General features: G+C 40.4%; 1 protein-coding gene across 2 annotated transcripts in view; it reads left to right on the top strand.

Moving 5' to 3' along the window:
* STOX1 (storkhead box 1) overlaps positions 1–20748 on the top strand; it is a 63027-nt gene extending 42279 nt beyond the window's left edge. Inside the window, exons 2-4 of one of the 2 annotated variants that reach the window (XM_063103518.1) lie at positions 10775–10927; positions 12123–14463; positions 20601–20748. In XM_063103518.1, the coding sequence (XP_062959588.1) occupies positions 10775–10927; positions 12123–14463; positions 20601–20748 (2642 nt within the window). The remainder of the gene's footprint in view (positions 1–10774; positions 10928–12122; positions 14464–20600) is intronic. The other variant, XM_063103519.1, reaches the window with a different exon arrangement.
* Positions 20749–22129: the final 1381 nt, after the last annotated feature.

Below are 22129 nucleotides of genomic sequence, written 5' to 3'. Positions count from 1 at the left end.
GTGCCTCTCTCCTTAACTATTTCTTACCCCTAAACCTAACACCTGGTGTGGCATGGAAGGTAAATGGTCTCCCAAAGATACCCACGTCCTAATCCCTGGAACTTGTGGAATATGTTATCTTACATGGCAAAAGGGACTTTGCAAATGCAATTAGATTAAAGACTTTAAATTAGGGAGATTATTCTGGATTATCTGGGTGGACCCAGTCTAATCACATGAGCAATTAAAAGCAAAGAATTTTCTATTGCTAGAAACAGAAATGATGCAACCAAAGGGCAAGTCAGAGAATCAAAGTGAGAAGGATTCAGTGCTGTCTTTGAAGATAAAGGGGGCTGAAAGGAAAAGCCCTGGCCTGAGTGTGAAAATAAAACACACCAGGAGACAGGGACTCAACCAAAGTGTATCAGGCAGGCAAAATGAACAAGTGGCCTGCCCTCTCGAGAGTGGGAGCAGCAGCAGCAGCGAGAGTCCCGGTGGGCCTTTTATATCCAGTTAGGCTGACCTGGGCTGTTCCTATTGGCTAAGAAGGAAGGACAGGGAAGCGAGCGGGGTTTAAGCTGAGCTGGGATTTTTCTATAGGTGGAGAAATTGGCGCACGCGGGAAGGGGATGTGGTGGTGAGGAAGAAGGAGGAGGGTTTTTTTCTGTGATTCTTGGAAAACGTGCTGTTCTAGGGACCTGAAACTCTCCGCAGACATTTTGGGTGTTCCTCCTGTCTGCCCACCGCTGTCTTAGACATCGGCTAAAACTTAATTGCCTAACAGGCGAGACATGGCAAGAGATGCAGGTGGCTTTCAGCTGCTGAGAGAGCTCCCATCTGACACCATCTAGGGAACAGGGACCTCTGTGTTCAGTCCTACAGCCATAAGGAACTGAATTCTATTAAAAACCTGAATGAGCAGGAAAACAGATTCTCCCCCTAGAGTCTGCAGATCAAACCCCAGGCTGGCCAAAGCTTTGATTTTAACTTTGAGACCCAGAGCGGAGGAACCAGTCTAGCCACCCAGATTTCTGAACTAGAGACTGTGAGATAATAAATTTGTGGGTTTTTAAAAATTAATTAATTTTATTGATTATATATGTATTTGTGGGACACAGAATCGAATATCAGTACATGTGTATAATATGTGGTGATCAGATTAGGATAATTTATACTCATGTTTTCAAAACAATCAATCTTTGTGACCTTTAACTAGTTTCTGGCCAACCCCCCTCTTTCCCCCTTTCCCACTTCTAATAACCACAGTTCTGTTCTGGTTTTTTTTTTAAGTTTAATGTATTATTGTGATCGTTTCTTTTCTTTTCTCCTTTTCTTTTCTTTATTTTAGCTTCCACTTATGAATGAGGACATGTGGTATTTTTCTTAAGGATTTGTGTCGTTTTAAGCCACTAAATTTGCTGGTAATTGATTCTGACAGCCGTAGAAAACTAACACACCTGGGTAAAGTCATTAACATACCCAGAGTGGAAGCCTTGAAGGGAAAAGAAGTTAGGAAAAAGGCACCCGCAGGGCCTGAAGGGCTTTGGGACTAAGTATGAATCAGTTTTAGTATGGTTTTTAAAAACCAGCTGGTTTGAATCATTCACATGCTTTCCTCGCAGCAGAGGTCTCCCTGTATCTCCGTCCCAAGTGAGGGTGGTGGTCGTGGGGGAAGGGTGCTAAAGGCTTAAAGGGCACCCCTAAGTAGGACCACTTGTGTATCCATGTGCTGTCTGTTAGGTCTCTGTCATAATTAGTCCAGGGCCTCTGTGACTCAGTTGACAGCCTATATTAGTGGATATATCACTTGAAGAGTAGGAGGCTGCTAACCTGACAGGTTGAAGAGTGATTATTAAAAAAGGTATTACTAAGGACTCCTGCTGTCAAACAGCCCAAGCTTCTAAGGGAAGCCATTAATTTTCAATAGAGGGCATTTCCCAGGAGGAAGCCATTTGTCTGGGAGTCCAAAATAAATATCACCATGCTTGAGAAAGAGTTTCAGTTGGTCGGTTAGCTCAGTGGTTTAGAGTGCAGCCTTTTAACACCAAGGTCATGTGTTCGGATCCCTGTACTGGCCAACCACCAAGGTGAAAAAAATTAAAAGAAAAAAGAATTTCAGTTCCTGTGGCAGATAATTCAACTACCCTTAGATCTACATCCATTTTCTCAGTCTTGGTACTCTTTCGTTTCTAAATGTGGAGGAAAGTGTTTACATTCTTTTACTTAAATGAAAAGGAGACATGGAGGCCTTGGTTTTGCTGCCCTGAAACCTTTTTGTTTCCATTTTGTTTGATTTTCTGAATCTGTTTGAAGTTGTAACACAATAGATGTAGTTGTTTAAAGCCATCAGAGTTTTTGCACAGCATCTTATCTCTGTTGAGCACATTGTTACAAAATGCTTTCATTTTTTAAAGTTCGGGATTAATTTTAATGTTAAAAAAATTTGGTGGAAATACTGTCGTGGAAAAAAGAGCAGTTTAAAATCAGGGAAACTTCTTGGGTTTCTTTGAACAAAACATCCTTTTTTACTAAACTTGGGTGTATCTATCTGCCGGCTGTTTTATTCGTGCTGTATTGTCATTGCTAATGCACATACAGGATACCTTTCCCACAGTATGATTCAATACGGGCACCCAAAAAGATGGCCTCAGATTTCATGTGTCTGGGTAATTAGCTGAGTTGGAGAAGCTCAGTTAAACCGTTTGAAGGTCAGTAATGCATAAATTTCTGGCAGACTGCCTAGTGTAGAGTCCATAAACACATTTGTATAGGGGTTAAATGTTTTTATAGTAAAGTTTGTGTTTTAAACACGACATAAGTAATATTAGGATTAGTTTTGCTTAGAATTTAATTCTCTGACAAATTCATGTTTTAATTTAGTATGACACAGAAAAAAATTTGAATGTGAATGCTTTCCAAATTTCCAAAGAAATCTTTCCTCTGTTTTGCATATTTGGTAGCACAGTCTCTTGTGGACCTTAAAATCAAATTCAGGTGGCCCAAATTAAAATGTCAGCATTTAAATTCCAAGATCAGACCCTCTTGGAATTTGTTTAGGTGCCATAAATAAAATAGATGTAAACATAAGCATTAGAGTTAATGTTTTTTACCTTAAAGATACCGTTTTTATATAAAACTTTAATTTTGTCCCTGAAATTTTACTGGAGCATTCAAATATAAAAATAAACACACTCAATTTTGATAAAGATTGTTGGGAAAATATAGGAAGATGGTCAGGGCCCCTCAGATGTTCAGAATCTTGCTGAGCATTTGCTGTGAATAGCTTGTGTGTGGGTGGAGTTAGTGTGCCTGCAGGGCACCGCTACCTAGCTGGAGTTTACTGCCTCGGGCAGCCGCTGCTGCTCCGTGCAGCCATGCTTTCCAACCTACAGCTTCCAAGGACCTGTTTGCCAGTTACCAAGCTCATAGACCTGCGTGTAAAGGGTCTGGTGACCCAGCCTGGCATGTGAGGGGGTCTGGTGACTCAGCCTGACGTGTGAGGGGTCTGGTGACCCAGCCTTGCGTGTGAGGAGTCTGGTGAACCAGCCTGGCATGTGAAGGGTCTGTGACCCAGTCTGTGAATGGGCTTGAGGGGTCTGTGAGCTCCAGACCCAGCCCTAGCTCGACAAGTGGCCCAGTCGGGGCAGGATTACGGGCAGGTAGAGTAGGCCCAGTGAGCAGGATTGGCCCAGTGAGCAGGATTCTGACATTAGCAGAGCACCACAATTGGCATAGTAAAGTAGCTCAACGATTGGTTATGTCCACAGGACTCCAACATTAGCCCAAGAGCCAGAGTGCCATAGAAAGATGCTTTTACTTCAAGGGTTTTTTCAGTGGATGAAGCAAACACAGGATTGGGCCAGGCAGATTGTAACCTGATTTTGGTTCTGCCTTATCTTACTTGGTGACCTAAGGTTACAAGCTTGGTCTTTGGCTGCGTTTCCTCTAAAATGGTCATGATACCAAACCTCGCCTTAAACTAATTGATAATCACCTTCAAGGCATGGAGTGAATATGCTGTTTGAACCTCAGATATAAAAGTTTAAAGTCACTTATTTAAAAATAAGCACATAAAGTTATATCAAAGAAGCATACAAGTATTTAAAATTGTACTTTAATTTCATATTTTCTCTGGTTGAGGAGGGAGATGAAAATGGGGAAGGCAAATCTCAGATGCCCAAGGAAAAAAGAAAGGCAAAGAGGGAGTGGAATAGGGACAGAAGCTTATTCCCCTTAGCTCAGAGAAAGAGTTTCAAGGAGGATTTTGTGTTTTAGGTAAATTAGTGTCCCATTTGGACATTAATGAGTGAGTGTCAGGGCATTATCCCTGTGTCAGACCTTGTGTCAGGCCCTGTGTCAGACTCTCACTCGGTGCTGGGTCTCCTCATAGCCAAACTTCCATTGGTTTGTGTGCCGCACACCTACCAACCCTGGGGAAAATGACGTCACTGGATGGGCCAGTATGCTGACACCAACTGTCCCACTTTTTTTTGGTGGCTGGCTGGTATGGGGATCTGAACCCTTGACCTTGGTGTTATCAGCACCGAGCTCTACAGAGTGAGCTAACTGGCCAGTCCCCCAACTCTCCCACTTATGAGAGTGCAAAGTTTAGGCTTGTTTGAATTTTACTAAAGCTTCTAACTGATAATCTGTAACTGGCAGATTTCAAAAGACCATGTCCCTGGTAGAAGATTTCTCCAGGACCACAGCTGCCCTGCTGGCTCTGGTGAAAGGCAATCTTGCTGTGTCCATATTTGTCATGGGTGTACCTCTTGGTATTTTACATAAGGGCATGAGTATTCACACTTCATGAATTGGCCAGGAAATGACTAGTTGAGCCACTTTTTTTTGCTGATAGAAACAGCCAGGATAGGGTATTCTTCTAGAGGCTACCACCTGAGTGGCCTTTGTGTCCTCACATAAAGAAACTACCTCTTTTTCCTCAGAACTTTGATGAGGTTTTAAATTGCATAGGATTATTGGTGAGCTAGTGTCACTGACTCTAGGAACAAGTCACACTTCCCCAAGGGTCTGCTCCTGTAGGCCAGCGGCTTTCTAGGCTACTGTCATTAGGCACCGGGGGCAGGGACTGATTGCCTGGGGTTATATGAATCTATGTTCATCCCACAGGAGGCTGATTCTAGCCACTATTTAAGATTGTCAGTTACAAGGGCCTGCCCTGGACTTTGCTGAATGTCGTTAGCTTTTGCTAGTTAGGAGCTCAATGTTTTTATTTGCTGGTTGTGCATCCATACGCTACATACATTTAACTTGCCTCACAGTGTTCTTTTTATTTTATTTTTCTCCAAAAAAGTGGACTTTTAAGAGTAATTGTTTTTAAACTCATCATACTTTGCTTTCATCATACCTTGGGAATTAAAAAAAATTTATACTCCACAAGCATGTACAAATAAATGTTTTATTTATTTATTTGAAAATGGATATTCACTGGGTTTTTTTTTGTTTTTTGTTTTTACTTTTTTTCAAATTTAAGAATTTTTTCATATGGAAAGAGCTAGTACAATCACTTATTTGAAAGGAGAAACAACAGGTGCTAGACCAGAGGGACAGGGCGCAGGGTGAGTTCCAGCACTGGCCTAGGCAATATGCTTTAAAAAAAGAGACCCACGTGCTCCAAAAAAAAAAATTTATACACCAACCAAATCCTTTTGGAGTACAGCAAGGAGTCAATAAATTAACAACAAAAATCCTTTGCAGAAAATGTAGGAGGCACAAATGGCCTCATCGATATGGTTCCACTTTTTTGGTATTTTTTATGAAGCATCTTTCAGCGTAAACACTTTTTCCACTTCCGAGGCACCTGAGAGTACAAGACTGTGTAAACAGGGGGAACATTGTTGTCAACTGTTTACTCTCTTACCCACACTTTCCCCCTTAGCCTTCTGATTCTTGCTTAGCTCAAGGGTCAAAGATCCATAGCAGGCCTGGACTTAAAGGTGCTCTTCAGTTACTCCATAGTGGTTGAAGATGAAGCCAAACAGCTGGCCTTCTCTTGTTGTGGAATCTGGTTACATCTGCAAGTGGGAGCTTCTGCACAGAAAGCTAATTTTTGGTGGAAAACTCTGTAAGTTATTGTATTTGAAAAACTGAAGGAATGTGAAAGTAACTGAAACAGACCATGGCTGTAGCTTGAAAATGACTCCCACATCTCACAAATGTTCCCATGTCAGGGTTCACTCTTCTTTCCTGCACAAAGAAAATGCTGAAGGACATCTTTGCAGTGGATGTAAAAGAAATATACTGAGAAACTTGCTCTAGACTTGGTCTAGAGGGAGCTCTGCAGCAGAGGTTACGAGTGAATTCACATGTTCTCTTGAGTGCACTTATGCATATAGTTGCATTAATCTTAAGGAGGGAAAAATCTTTTTTTTTTTTTGTCTTTTTCATGACCGGCACTCAGCCAGTGAGTGCACTGGCCAGTCCTATATGGGATCCGAACCCGCAGCGGGAGCGTCGCTGCGCTCCCAAGCGCTGCACTCTCCTGAGTGTGCCACGGGGCCGGCCCAAGGAGGGAAAAATCTTAAGGAGGGAAAAAGTCTTCCTAGCTGGTGGTAGATTTATTTTTTAAAAATATACATCCCCACACTATGGTAGGAGTTATGAGTAGAGTTTCTAAGAGTATCTTTGGATCTGGCAAGCAGTATTAGGGTTCTTTTTAAAAAGTTGTTTGGGGTTGAAAAAATATAAGAAAAAATTTCTGTTTCTCATACATTTCTGCTTGTTAATTAAAAGCACTTTCTGAAAAAAAAATCTATTTCTTAACTTTTATTTTGAAACAATTATAGATTCACAGAAGTTTGCAAGGAAATATATAGGAATATCCCCCTCCCCCAGCACCATGACAAATCTGTTTTGATTACTGGTTTTCCTGTGAAAAGAGGAAACAAATTTAAGGATTGAACTAGAAAATGGGCTTCTTCAGTTCCAGCCGAAAGGCCTAGTGGAGACTGTTCTTATAGTGCTGTTTTCTGCTTCAGATGCACAGAAACGGGCAGCCACTGGCAGGTGGGCACAGCAGGGACAACACAGTGTCTTTTTAGCCACTCATCTCTTTCCTTTCAGTGTCCTCTTCCCACCCCCATCTCAAAGTTCAAAGCGACTGGGTTTACGGAAAGGGTAAAGTGAGGCTTCAGTAGGTGTGCTTGAGCAAAGTCTTTTTAGGTTTTGCCCTCTGCTTCTTCCCCAATACTCCCCTTGTCTTTCAAGGAGGGGAGAACTTTTCCCCTCTTTTTAAATTTAGGGCTTCTGGTCCACATGTACTGGGGATGGGTGATCAATTCAAGATCACATGCAAGAAAAAGTTTTTGGGAGGTGGGGAAGATAGATATAAAAGTTTAAAGTCACATTTAAAAATAAGCACATAGAGTTATATTAAAGAAGCATACAAGTATTTAAAATTGTACTTTAATTTCATATTTTCTCTGGTTGAGGAGGGAGATGAAAATGAAGGAAGTAAATCTCAGATGCCCAAGGAGAAAAGAAAGGCAGAGAGAGAGTGGGATAGGGACAGAGCCTTTTTACCCTTAGCTCAGAAGAGTTTCAAGGAGGATTTTGTGTTTTAGGTAAATTAGTGTCCCATTTGGACATTAATGAGTGAGTTTCAGGGCATCGTCCATCACCATCGTTTGAAATGTTAATTAACTGATTAGCCATCCATCTTAGCTTCTCAGAATGCTCTAGGCATCATCCAACGGGATAGCCACAACCATCTCAAGAGGAGAGCCTTCCTTAGACTGCAGGAGCAGACGGCAATTCTACCCTGTGATGTGACCTTCCAAAGCCAGGGATGCCCCAGCCTGCCAGAAGGAGAAGCTTAAGTAAACAAGGGAACAGAACAATGTGATGTGTAACAGCAAACTGCTTATCATTTTCCTATGGAAGTCCTTTATCTTCATGCAAATACGACTGGCCGCTTACCAGTTTTGGTTTCAACCGTGTAAACCTGGCCAGTTCACAACCTTCCTTCCCCCAGTGCAATGTACTGGTTTCTCCACTGTCACAGGGAGAGTTAACCACAGGGGGAAGCCAACTTTTCTCAGTTTTTTAGCTTCCTTCTGGTTACACTTGATTCACCACCTAGCCCCTGAACCATTTTTATTTGTTGAATGGTTAGCTGGTTTGTTGGTATCATTAACACCCTAACCCTCTTAGACCTGCAAGTGTACTCAGACTTGCAAGTGTGTTCATCCCAAGTAACTGTTAGAAATGCAAAATCATGGGCCTGCCTCAGACCTTCTGAGTCAGAATCTGCACATTATTAGCAAGATCCCCTGGTGATTCTCATATGCACATTAAAGTTTTAGAAGCATATGCTAGTCTCCCTGGGGCTCATCACTTTCCATTACATATTGCCACCCCTCTGCCAGAAACAATGCTTAAGTTGCCTTGAGACTCAGGGCTCCTTCACAGTCTTATTTTTTATTTCCTAGTATATTTCAAGAATAACTCCTCAACCACTCTTTCTACCCTCCATCCTTTTATTCCCATTTTTTCCTCTCCCATTCCTGTCTTCTCACTGTCTGACGTTACAGAGATCAGATGATCTTGCTGTGCAATTTTTTTTTCCTTCTTTGCCTCACTATATTTCTGGTCTTTTGCCACACTCTTATTTTCTCTAGTCTCAGATGAAATAATATCTTCCTCATTTCTAAACTAGCCTGTGCCTTCGATAGACTTTCCCTTTTCCCTTCTCTGAGATCTTGCTGACTTAATTGGTCTTTTCTCATCCAGAATCATTCCCATCGTCTCCCCTAAGCCCTTCCTTTTGGCATCCGAGGGACAGAGGTCTTTTTATTAAGAAAATCACAACATACACACACAGTCATATTCACTTGATTGTACTTCTGATTTATCATCACTTTTATGATATGATTTCTCATAGAAATGGGCTGGAACAGTGATTTTTGACTGGGATGATTTTTGTCCTCCAGGGGACATTTGGCAATGTCTGGAGAAATTTTTGGTTGCTGCAACTGTGGGGAATGCTACTGGCATCTAGTGGGAAGAGGCCAGGGATGTATTAAACATCCTGCAATGCACATGACAGTCCCCACAACAAAGAATTATCTGGCTAGGATGACAGACCATCTTGGTTTGCCTGTGACTTTCCCAGTTATAGGATTATAGCACTGATAGTCCTGTGTTCCAGGAAATCCCTCAGTCCTGGGCATACTGGGATTTTTGGTCATCCTGTATCTGGCCCCAAATGTCAAAAGTGCTGAAACTGGGAAACCCTGCTCTGGAAAGAAGACCCATTAACTTCACTTTTTTCTCACCAGTTCCCTGCCCCTCAATCTGACCTTTAATTTCTGTCTTTTCTAGTGAAAATTCACCAATGTTCACCTTCTAACAGGAAATCCAATGGCCTTTCTCCGTCCTCGACCTTTTTGCTGTCTTTCAAGCATTTGACACTGTTGATTTGCTATTCTTTTTTTTTTTTTTTTTGTGGCTGGTCAGCTCGCGGATCTGAACTCAATCTTGGTGTTATCAGCACTGTGCTCTAACCAACGGAGTTATTAATCAGCCAACCCATTGCTATTTATTTTGAAGCCTTTTTTTTTTTATACTCTTGGTTCTCCCCCCTACCCTCATAACTGTGCCTTCTCTGTTTTGTGGGTTCTTATTCCTATTACCTCTTCACTGGATGTAGTCTCTTAGTTAAGTGTTCCTAGGCTCTCTGCTTTACTCTCCTTTAAATAATTAATTTTACTCCTTAGCTTCAGATCTCATCTCTAGTAGTTGATTCCCAGATCTCTTTGCCAAGTCCTAGTTTCTCATTTTCAATTGATTAAGGGGTTCCCAAGGATGTTGAAGAGAATCTGAAACTCAACCTGAATAAAGGCAGGTTAAAGAGAACATTTAATACGTTAGCCAGCAGGAAAGACAGTTTGGCCCAGCTTACATTTGCAGCCTTATCTTCTACTTTGGTCCTATATAAACTTTCAACTCTCTTCAACCAGGATGACTCTGTCCATGCTCTTCCATGCCTTGTGCTTTCCTCCTTCCATGGTTTTGCTCCACGTCTTCTTGCTAATGCGAAAGCACTTCTGCCCTTTCCTTCTTGAAATCTTCCTGATCATTCCAATTAGGATAGTGTGGAATGGCGAAAATACTGTATTAGGAGTCAGAAGACTTATTTCTGTCCCTTTATTTTCTCTTAGACTTGGGATAACGGAGCTTTTCCTAACTTTATATATTTTAAGTAAAGGAATAGTAATCCCACCTCTGACTTTCTCAGATAGCTAATATGAAAAAGTGCTTTGAAAGATGTGGACTGTTGGGGCCGGCCCGTGGCTCACTCAGGAGAATGTGGTGCTGATAACACCAAGGCCACGAGTTCAGATCCCGTAAAGGGATGGCTGGTTAGCTCACTTGGGAGAGCGTGGTGCTGACAACACCAAGTCAAGGGTTAAGATCCCCTTACCGGTCATCTTTAAAAAAAATAAATAAATAAAAAGATGTGGACTGTTACATAAGCATGGTCTGTCCTCCTGAACTCTGATAGCACTTCGTGTCTTTTGTATGGAAATTGTCTCTTTCTTGTAGTGACGGATCCTATAAACCTCTTAAAAATAGAGACCATAATGTAAACCTCTTTCTTCCATACTTTCTATCACTGTGCATATCATGTTAATAGATTCTGAGTAAGGACTGGTGAAAGAACACCAATTCCACTTGCTGTTCAGTCTTTATAATTATTCCTGGTTCACTAATTCTAGACATTTTATACTATATCAAATTTAAATTCCTCCGCTTTTTTAAATCTCCAATTTAGGTGATGCCTTTCCAGTGCAAATGAATCCAATAGCTCAATCTCAGTTTGTACCTTTGGCTGAAGTTCTTTGCTGTGCTATATCTGATATGAATGCAGCTCAAATTGTAGTAACACAGGAATCACTTTTGGAGCATTTGGTGAAACATTATCCAGGTAGAGTAATAAGTTTTTTTCTATTTGTAGTTCATTGCATGTGTTTGGTTTCTATTTATAAATAATCTTAAACTAATCAGTAAACTGGGTGATATACTTTTTTCCCCCTCTTCTATAGAACCATATATCAGAACCCTGCCAGAAAAAGTCCTGCATCAACAAATTTGTTAAGGGAATTTATTTTATTTTACAGGTGAATTTTTAAAAAAATAACTGCTTATGGCAATAAATAGGACTGTGTAGAAATGAGTGCAAAATGAAAGGTCATCTCTCCTCATCTCCCATTTTTCCATTCCCACTTCCCAGAGGTGACAACTGCTATTGCTTATCATTTCTAGCATATACTTTCATAAATTATATTTGAATATGTATATTTTTATAATGTAAATTGAATCATTCTATACATTCTCTCTGCATCTTTTCCTTTTTAACTTGAAAACATATCTTGGAGATCTTTCCATGCCAGCATATATTGATCTATCTCATTTTTTAAGAGCTTCATGATATCCTAATATAAGTTTATAAATGAATATTCCTTATCCCTTTATAAAATGAATATACTTATTGTAGAAAATTCCAGAAAATATAAAAAGGTAACCACTCGCAGTATCCAAGGGAAACCAATGTTAACTTATTGATATATTTTTTCCAGTGTTTTTCTTATACAAACTTTGTTAACATTGTTTTCATAACTTTGAACCTTGCTATTAGCAAAACAGAATTTCTTTTGAAATTATTTTGTTACCTTTTGTTTTGAAAAATACCATATCCAGATGTTAAGTAGTCTACCCTCACCCAAGCACAGACTGTTGTTTTTTTCCTTTATGGATTCTTATGAAAATTTAAGATATGAGACTGTGGATTTCAAAAACTCCCATGTTTGTTTATCAAGAATGCTTTCCTCAGTCAAAGTTTAAATTTATAATGGGTTTGTATTTGAATGAATTCAGATTTTTTTCTCTATTTAACCATTAACCTAGCCATATTTTTTTTGTGGACCAAATAACATTCCTATTATTTAATTAATTTATGAATATTATTTATGCTTCTTTGGCATTTTAATTGTGTTAATTGTGTTATAGTTAGCCCTGGGTTCATCGAGTAAATGTGTGGTCATTCCTGAGTCATTGATTTCACTCATTAAAATGTTTTTTCTTCAAAATCTATCAGTGTAAAACATTCTTGTTTGTTTCAGGTATTGCAGTTCCAACCCAAGAGATTCTCTATACCACTCTGGGAACTCTGATTAAAGAAAGGAAGATTTATCACACTGGAGAAGGGTACTTCATAGTAACTCCTCAGACGTATTTCATCACAAATACAACCACCCAGGAAAGTAAGAGAGTCCTCCTATCAGAGGAAAGTCAACGAATGACGTATCTGGTGAGCATGGAGAGCTGTGCAGAGTCAGCCCCAGGGAATGCTGACCCCATCTCCCATTGCCAGTCTTGCCGATGTGTCCCTGACGTGTGCATTCAGGATGTGCAGGAACCACCAACTGCTGCAGAAGTGACTAGAAAAGACCAGAAAGGTCTTGGGGAATGCAAACCTTGGGTACAGAATCGGGTAGTTTCAGTGTCTGAGGAGAATCATGTCTGTGAGAGCACCAAACTACCATACACAAGAGACAGAGAAAAGGGCAAGAAGTTTGGTTTTAGTCTCTTGTGGCGCAGCCTATCCAGGAAGGAGAAGCCCAAAACAGAGCATAGAAGTTTCTCTGCTCAATTCCCACCTGAAGAATGGCCTGTCCGAGATGAAGATAACTTGGACAATATCCCTCGAGATGTTGAACATGAGATAATCAAACGAATTAACCCTGTTCTGACTGTTGACAACCTAATCAAACACACTGTCCTAATGCAAATACATGAAGAGCAGAAAAATTATAATAGCCAGGGCACTTCCACTGATATGCTTACAGCGAGGCATAAATATCCTTCAAAAGAGAGAGTTAAGAAAAGACAGGGTCGGTCTGCAAAGCCTCGAAGGCAGGGCCATTCACATAGGGATAGACACAAAGCCAGGAGTCAGGGAAGTGAGCATCAGCCAGGAAGCATGAGACTGGAGAAATGCCCTAAGCTCCATGCCACACAGCCCACCTCCAGAATTAAAAGCCCAAATGACGCAGTAGCTCAGACACCACTTGGTGAGAATCCAACAGTGCTAGGCCCCCATTTGCTTTACAAAAAGCGAATCAGTAATCCTTTCCAGGGTTTGTCTTACCGAGGGAGCCTGATAACTAAAGAGCACAAAATTCAGAAGACCACTGACCTGAAACCCAGTCAGATTGGACCAAAGGAAAAGTCTTTCCAAAGGTCAAGGTCTTTGGATTCCTCAAGAATCTTTGATAGTGAAGCCAAACAGCAATGTGCTGAACAAGGTAATGATAAACTGAAAGCAGAATCCATTTATATGAATAACTCTGTCAGACCTATTAGTCAGGACTTCAAGGATCACCTCTTAGATTACCCCCAATGTAGCATTTTGCAAGATGACAGTAAGTGCTATTCCTTTAGGGAAATCACGTTGAGATATGATGTGTGTAGTGGAGAAAATGAGGTAATCCCTGAAGTCTTGTGGAAAAGTCATTCTCACTTTGACAAGTTAGAGGAGACCAAAGAAACACAGCATATCCTGCCATCACAAGGTTTCTCTTATTTAGACCAAACATCCTCTGCTTGTGCATTAGTTGACAAAACAGTACACCAGTTTCAAAATCTTGGCCTTTTGGATTACCCAGTTGGTGCAAACCATTTGAGACAATCTGAGAGACAAGACAGAGACTCAGAAGAGCAAATGACAAAAGCATTTGTTCAGGATGCACAGACTGTGAGTCTAGAAAATGAAGGGCTTTCTGATAATGACCAGGCCTTGTATGAGAATGAAGTGGAAGATGATGAAGGTGCCTGCAGTTCATTATATCTAGAAGAGGATGACTTTTCTGAGAATGAGGACTTATGCCAAATGCTGCCTGGCCCCAATCAGTATTCCCTCACAGGTGGAAGCAAGTGGAATCATTTAAGAAGACAAAAAGTGACTGAGAGATCTCAGACTGAGTACCATAGCAAAATGGATAAGTTTGAGCCTCAGGTGCTTGAAAGAAATGAATGTTACAGACCCACTGGGCTGCTCACTAGCCCAGGTGAAAATCAACAGCTTGATCTCTCTGCTGAAAGCCAAGGCCTAAACTCAGGGACCCAGTTTGTTTTTGACTTTGAAAAGAAACTAAGCGTTGCTAAATGTGTGCAGGTCTCATCACATGCTGATGGAAGTATGTTTGATTACTGTAACACGAAGAAAGCCAATTCTGAGGCTGAAACCGTACGAGACTCTGTTGGTGACACAGGAAAGAAACCAGCTGGCTGGCATCAGAGTCCTCAGAATCAGGAAATGAGAAAACACTTGACCCAAAAGTTAGAACTTTTCAACACTTCACATATGCCATTGTTGGCTCAGGATATCAAACATGAACACAGTCAGTTGGAAGGAACAGAAAATCATAGCATGGCAGGAGATAGTGGAATAGATTCTCCACGGTAAGTAAACAAAAAAGTGTTTGATTAGCCACTATCCCACAGGAATTATTAAAATCCAGGGCATATTGAATTACCTAGTGAGACACATAATAAATGTTTTTTCGTTGTTGTTGTTTGGTGGCTGGCTGGTACAGGGATCGAACCCTGGACCTTGGTGTTTTCAACACCACACTGTAACCAACTGAGCTAACAGGTCAGTCCAATAATAAAGTTTTATAATGTTATAATTCTGCCAGCCTTTACTGAATACATTGTATAAAATTACAGTGAAATCTCTTTAGAATAGAATAGAGTTTATGATGTGAACCAAATTTGATTGTTTTGGGGGAAGAGGAATGGGTAAAGAGTCACAAAAATCAACTACAGTGTATATTGAGAAGTTAAAAAACAAAATAAACAAACAAAAAACCCCCCAAAACCCAAATTTGATTGTTTTAATATTAATGAATCTTGAATTATTTCTGAAAATAGAAAGGAACTGTTATAAACCAAGAACTTGCTGAATGGTTAGAAGTTTTCACTTATATTCCCAGGTCTACATGAGTTGAGAAAGGGATGTGGCTACTTTCCACTAATATTTTCCATTCCTATTTGTTTAAATGACATTGTTCAGATTATAAAAGTAATGTGGTCATAATAGAACATTTAAGAAGTACTAAAAAGTATTTTTAAGAACACCCATAAGTCATTCTACCACCTAGACATTTTTAAAAGATCATTTTATATTTGGTGTATTTCTCTAACTCTTCGGCCCTAACATAGAGATTTATATATTCTGTCTGTTGGCTTATATTGAGTTAACTATTTTGCGTGTTGCCTTTTTCTTTTTGACGGCTGGTGGGTACAGGGATCCAAATCCTGGACTTTCCTGTTATAACACCACGCTCTAACCAACTGAGCTAATAGGCCAGACTTGCTTTTTTCAATTAATAGTATATCATGAACATTCTCCATCCCTCCACCATGTTATTAAATATTTTTCTAAGTGGTCATCCTAAAACTTTGGTGTTATCTTTATTAGTTTTTTTACTATATAAAATTACTTTGTGAAAATTAAAGTAATACAGAAATATAAAAAGTAAAATTGGAAGTCTTCATTCCCTAACAGTTTCCGTTCCCATTCCATGTAGGTGACCAAAACATCGTTAATGGTTTTGTATATATTCTATCAGATTTTTTTCCATATTCTGTATATTTATAGATTAAGTATTTTTTAACCACAAATCCTACACAGCCATGGCTTTCTTCACCAAATTTATGATGGATATCCTGTAATAAATACATGTATATCTAGCTTGTTCTTTTTCATAGCTGCTTAGTATTTCATTATGTGGACTGTATTATTTATATAACCATTATTTTCCTTCCTTTGACATCTAGATTGTTGCCAATTATTAGCTATTAATGTGCAGTGAATTATTTTTATATATGAGGAGACTTCAAAAAGTTTGTGGGAAAATGGAATTAAAAGATAAAAAATATAAACTCTATTTCTCAACATAAGCTCCATCAAATTCAAGACACTTTTATAAAAAGAAAAATAAGGCTTCCAGTCAAGATGGCAGAATAAACGGTTGCCATCGTCACTCTCTCCCACAAAGCAGCCAATTTACAACTATTAGAAAGCAACAACGGCCAAGCTGGGGCCGAAGGAGGAGAGATGTCCGGAGTTCATGAAGGCAGAGAAGCCATGAGGAGAGAAAGGAAGAATTGCTCCCATCATTTCAAATCTCAGCCGCTTCAAGGCTGGAGCTGGTGAGAGCAAGAGTTATCAAAAGCTGTAGCTGTGCCCTTCAGGTGAAGTTGCTTGGAGGCAGCAGGGGAGAAGAGGGCCCTAGTGGCCCTCAGGCCAGCAAGAACACTAACAGAGTTCCCCTGGATCCACACAGGAATGAGGCACCACAACAACTGAAGAAAAGAGCCACTCAGAGTAAAGTGAGTCATCGCAGGTGACTGGAGCACAGCCTGCCCCATGGGAAGTGTTTGGAGTACAGGCAGTGGGGGAGATGGGCCCACTGGCGGAACACTGGGGCACAGCAAGGACAGCTGATCTGCCCCCCAGTCAGCGCAGGCCCACCCAGAGGAGACTGGTCAGAAATACAGATCTGCAGGGGGTGCAGTTTGCTGAAAAGTCTCAGGCCCAGACCAGAGTTACCACACAACCCAGGTGCACCAGAACTCACGAGACCAGGAAGTACATACAAGGTCAACCATTAAAACCTGAGCTGCACAAAAAGCCTTCCCCAGTGAATCAGCAGCAAAGCAGCAATTTAGCTCAACCACAGGGCTCAAGTGCTGGTTCCCACAGGAAGTTTCCCCATTTTAGAAGTAAGCAAAGGACAACAAATTAGTTCCAGTGCAGAATTTAATTGGTGGGAACAGCAAATAATCCAGCACAGAACTGAAAGAAAAAACAAAATACCAACAGATCAGAGACAAAGTTTGATATTAACTAGTAAAGGTCTCACATCACCAAAGAACACCTATAACACCTAGAAGGACCAGAAGCCCCCTGGGTTCCCAAGCCAGGGAAGGGGGAGGGCTGGGGGCCTGAGCCATGCACCCTGACACCCCCACAGCCAGCCCAGTGATGACCACGGAAGCACCTTGGGCTCCCGAGTGTGGGAGATGGGGGACCGAGGACCTCAGCCACACCCCCCAACACCTGTAACCAGCCCAGAGATGACAACTTAGCCACTGTAGGAAATGCCCCAGGCTCTTGAGCCGGGGCAGTGGGGGGATCAAAGGCTTTGGCCACACACCCCTGACATCTGCAACCAGCCCAGCAATGACCACCAAGCCACCACTGAAAGCCTCTGGTCTCCTGAGCTGGGGTGGTGGGGGGCCGAGGGCTTCAGCCACACCCCTCTGACATCTACATCCAGCCCAGCAATGACCAAGCCACCAATGGAAGCCCCCTGGTCTCTCCTGCAGGAATGAGGGGGTGCCATGGCCTCAACTCACTTCCTCCTTCCTCTTTCTACTAGCCTATTTCCTTCCCATTCCCCACCTCTCTCCCCTGCAACTGCTTCATAACATCTTAGAATGTAAAAAATAATATTAATAAATAAACTTAAAAACAACAACAACAACAATAAAAAAGACACTTTTATAAGCAATGATACCAGCCATCACTAAGGAATCCTGGGAATGTAACCATGTCAGTGCAGTCATTTTTACATTATTAACTCAAGAAAAATGTGTGCCGTTTAAAGATTTTTTTAAGATTAGGAAACAAACAGACATCAAAAGGATCCAAATCAGGATTGTAAGGTGGATGCCTAATGATTTCCCATCAAAACTCTTGCAAAATTGTCCTTGTTTGATGAAAGGAATGAACGGGAGCATTGTCATGGTAGAAAAGAAGATGCTGGAGAAGTTTTTCTGGGCATTTTTCTGCTAAAGCTTGGCTAACTTTCTGAAAACACTCATAGTAAGCAGATTTTACTGTTCTTTGTCCATCCAGAAAGTCAACAAGCAAAATTCCTTGGATATGCCAAAAAACTGTTGCCATGATCTTTGCTCTTGATCTGTCCACTTTTGCTTTGACTGGACCACTTCCACCTCTTGGTAGCCATTGCTTTGATTATGCTTTGTTTTGGGGATCATACTGGTAAATCCATGTTTCATTTCCTGTTACAGTTCTTTGACGGAAAGCTTCAAGATCTTGATCCCACTTGTTTAAAGTTTCCATTGAAGGGGCAGGCCTGTGGCTCACTTGGGAGAGTGTGGTGCTGATAACACCAAGGCCATGGGTTCAGATCCCTATATAGGGATGGCTGGTTAGCTCCCCTGGGAGAGCGTGGTGCTGACAACACCAAGCGAAGGGTTAAGATCCCCTTACTGGTCATCTTTTTTTAAAAAATGAAGTTTCCATTGAAAGCTTGGCTCATGTCTGCAGCTGGTCTGGGCATAGCAGTTTTGGCACCCATCAAGCAGAAAGTTTGCTCAGCTGTAATTTTTCAGTCAGAATGGTGTAAGTTGCTAATTGAGATGTCTGTGCTGTTTGGTACTGTTTCTGCTGGTAATTGTCAGTCCTCTTCAATTAGAGCGTGAACAGGATTTTTTACGTGCAAATTGATGTGGCTGGTCTGCTGCTGTGGCTTCATCTTCAGCATTGTCCTATCCCTTCTTAAAACAAGTTACCCATTTTTAAACTGCTGATTTCCTTGGGGCATTCTCCCCATAAACTTCTTGTAAAGTATCAGTGATTTCACCATTCTTCCATCCAAGCGTCACCATAAATTTGATGTTTCTTCTTGCTTCAATTGTAGCAGAATTTTTGTTGCTCTGATAGGGGCTCTTTTCAAATTGATGTCTTATCCTTCTTAGTGCCTCAAGCTAGATCCTGTTCAGGCATGTTATGACAAGTTAATATGAGTTTATTACTTTGGTGCAAAAAAATGTTCATGTTTTTTTAATAATATGCATTTTCCACGAACTTTTTGAAGACTCCTCCTGTAAGTGTTTGTGGCTATTTCTGACTATTTACCCAGGCTAAATTTCTAGAAGTCTACATCTTTTAAACATATCATTACTTCTTTATTGGCGGAACTAGATCTTTTCTGCTTACAATAATAGTTTGATTCCTATTAGTCTTATTTGCTTTTTTTTTTTTTTTTTAAATTTATTTAATTAATTTTTTTTTTTTTTGTCGTTTTTTCGTGACCGGCACTCAGCCAGTGAGTGCACTGGTCAGTCCTATATAGGATCCGAACCCGCGGCGGGAGCGTTGCCGCGCTCCCAGCGCAGCACTCTACCAAGTGCGCCACGGGCTCGGCCCGCTTTTTTTTTTTTTTAATGACCAGTAAAGGGATCTTAACCCTTGGCTTGGTGTTGTCAGCACCATGCTCTCCCAAGTGAGCTAACCGGCCATCCCTATATAGGGATCTGAACCCATGGCCTTGGTATTATCAGCACCACACTCTCCCAAGTGAGCCACGGGCCAGTCCTCTTATTTGCTTTTTTCTTAAAAAAAATTAATTTATTTTTGTGGCTCGCTAGTCAGGGATCTGAACCCCTGACGTTGGTGTTATCAGTACCATGTTCTAACCAATTGAGTTAACTGGCTTGGTGTTATCAGCATCATGCTCTAACCGATTGAGCTAATTGGCAAGTCTTTAAGAGAACCAAAACATGTTGTCTCCAAAACTAAACAATTGCGGCATAAACCAATAAACCATGGGTTCCCTTCCTTTTTGGCAAAAACAAAAAACAGATTAGGAAAATTACTCTTTGACATGCAATTGAGACTTAATTTGCAAAATCTTGAGAAACTTAATTGCTTATTATATGGTTTTCTTGAAAGGCTTATAACTATCTATAATCATTAAAGAGGAAAGGGGAGGGAAATAACATTTGAATATCACCTATGTGCCATAATTGTTATAAGGCTTAGGGGGACGGAGATGAACAAGACATTGCTGCTACCTACAGGAAGCTTACAACTCATTTGAAGAGACCATCAAGCAATAAACACAGACAAGTTGAACTCAAGAACAAAGTGTAAAACTCTTCATAATTGTCAAAGAAATGTGGGATAAAGATGGGCTGTGTGGGGGAAGACTTACTGAGGACAGATTTTTGATATATATCCTAATGTAATGGACAATGGATGGAGAGGAACAAGGTGGGAAAAGGGGAATGTCAAAAGCAAAAATAACCAAACAGTAATATGACTTGACTGAAGCAAGGCAGATGGTTAGATTAAGGACTAACATAGCTTACAGCTCCTAAGATAATAACATTGTCCATAAGAAAAATAGTTGGCTTTTTCCTTCCATATGACTTTTCATAAAAGTAATAAATTACACAGGAAGATATTGACCACTTCAGATGTATAGAAGAGTTTTTCAGGGAATTTATAGCTTCTGACTAGAATATACCTGATATTAGATTTAAGGACAGATGTTCAGAAAATATGAACTTCTCTGAAAGCAGCCGTCAAATAATTGAGATGCTGTATTGTGAAACCTCTAAAATGTGAAGAGCACTTTGATTTTTAAAGGTGAATGTATTTTATAAGTGTACCTTAGTGTTAAGAAATGCTTCAGAGTAACAAATCAAAGTATAATGCCTTGATTAGAAATCCAGGTCCCTTTTGAAAACAATAATTCTGTTATTTTTAATATCCTTAGGACACAGAGTCTGGCATCTAATAATTCAGTCATTTTGGAAGGACTAAAAAGAAGACAGAATTTTCTGCAGAACTTTGAAGGCACAAAGAACAGTCAAACACTCACATCTGCTTCCTTACTACAACTAACTCCAGTCATCAATGTTTAATTTTCTTTCTTTCTTTTTTTTTTTTTTTTTGGTGGCTGGCCAGTATGGGTATCTGACACTGCTCTCTAACCAACTAAGCTAACCTGCCAGCCAGCGTTTGATTTTCTTTTGGAAACTTTTTTTTTCCTATAAAAATGTATAGCATAACCATAGAATCTTTCAATCAATGGAGTATTTAAGGATCCTCTAAAGCCAAGCATATGTGCTATTAGCCTCATTACATATTTTGTTCTAATTACTGGCTTTTTTCTTTTTCTTTTTTTTGCTATTTTAAAGCTTTTTAAAACTTATTTTACTATGATTTATTGGCACTATATAGATTGTTTGCAATAAAAACACAGAATCATTGGTTCTCTTTCAATTAAATGTAATTAACTTGAATTTTCAGACATTCATTAGTTTCTCAAATACATAGGATGCTAATTTACTACCCAGTAGTGAATTTATGTACACCATTACTTAATTCTTGTGGTAAGTGGCTATCACCAGATTTCAGCACAAAATCCAGAAAACAGTGTTTTAGGGTCGCATAGATACTTCGTACCTAAAGTCTTTTATTATTACCAGAAAGAATTTATATCTATGTGTTTGCTACTTTGTAGCAGAATTTCTTTCATCCAATCATTGCTGTCCAGGGTCTCCTATTTGACCAGCGTGAACAAGAACAAATGGATCCAAATGTGACTGACTACGTCCAAAATTCCTGTGGCAGTAGACACTTGGCTGTATTTCTCTGGTTCCTCCCTATTTCTCTACAGCATGACAGTAAGAAGTTCGATGGTGGAGATAGAAGGTGGAAATAGAAGGGAAGGAGGATGTTTGCCGAATGGCTTGTGAGTAAAAGGGAGGTTCTGAATTAAAGATGGGAGATGGCTGATAGATGTTCAGCAATTCATCTACATTTTGACCCAGTTCTGCTCACAAGACCTGCATAACTTTGCTAGAATTTTTTCTGGCAGTTTTTTTTTTTTTTTTTAAGTTGAACGGTAAGGGGATCTTAACCCTTGACTTGGTGTTGTCAGCAGCACGCTCTCCAAGTGAGCTAACCAGCCATCCCTATATAGGGATCCGAACCCATGGCCTTGGTGTTAGCAGCACCACACTCTCCAAGTGAGCTAACCAGCCATCCCTATATGGGATCCGAACCCATGGCCTTGGTGTTATCAGCACCACATTCTCCCGAGTGAGCCATGGGCCGGCCCTTGGCAGCCCTTTTCAAATCAAGTGGCGGAATGGTAAGTTTTCTTGGGATTGGGGGAAATGAGGCAATCAAGACTGATTTTAGCATATTGGGTAGATGACAGTGCTGACTTAATTGTTGAGAGGATGTTTTTTCTAAGAGGTTTCTAAGGATTTTCAAAGCCTTAGACCTCAAGGATGA

Source organism: Cynocephalus volans, chromosome 7 (assembly GCF_027409185.1).
Source record: "Cynocephalus volans isolate mCynVol1 chromosome 7, mCynVol1.pri, whole genome shotgun sequence".
NCBI classification, from domain to species: Eukaryota; Metazoa; Chordata; class Mammalia; order Dermoptera; family Cynocephalidae; genus Cynocephalus; species Cynocephalus volans.
Note: the sequence above shows the minus strand (reverse complement) of the source record. Positions and strands in the feature narration are given on the sequence as shown.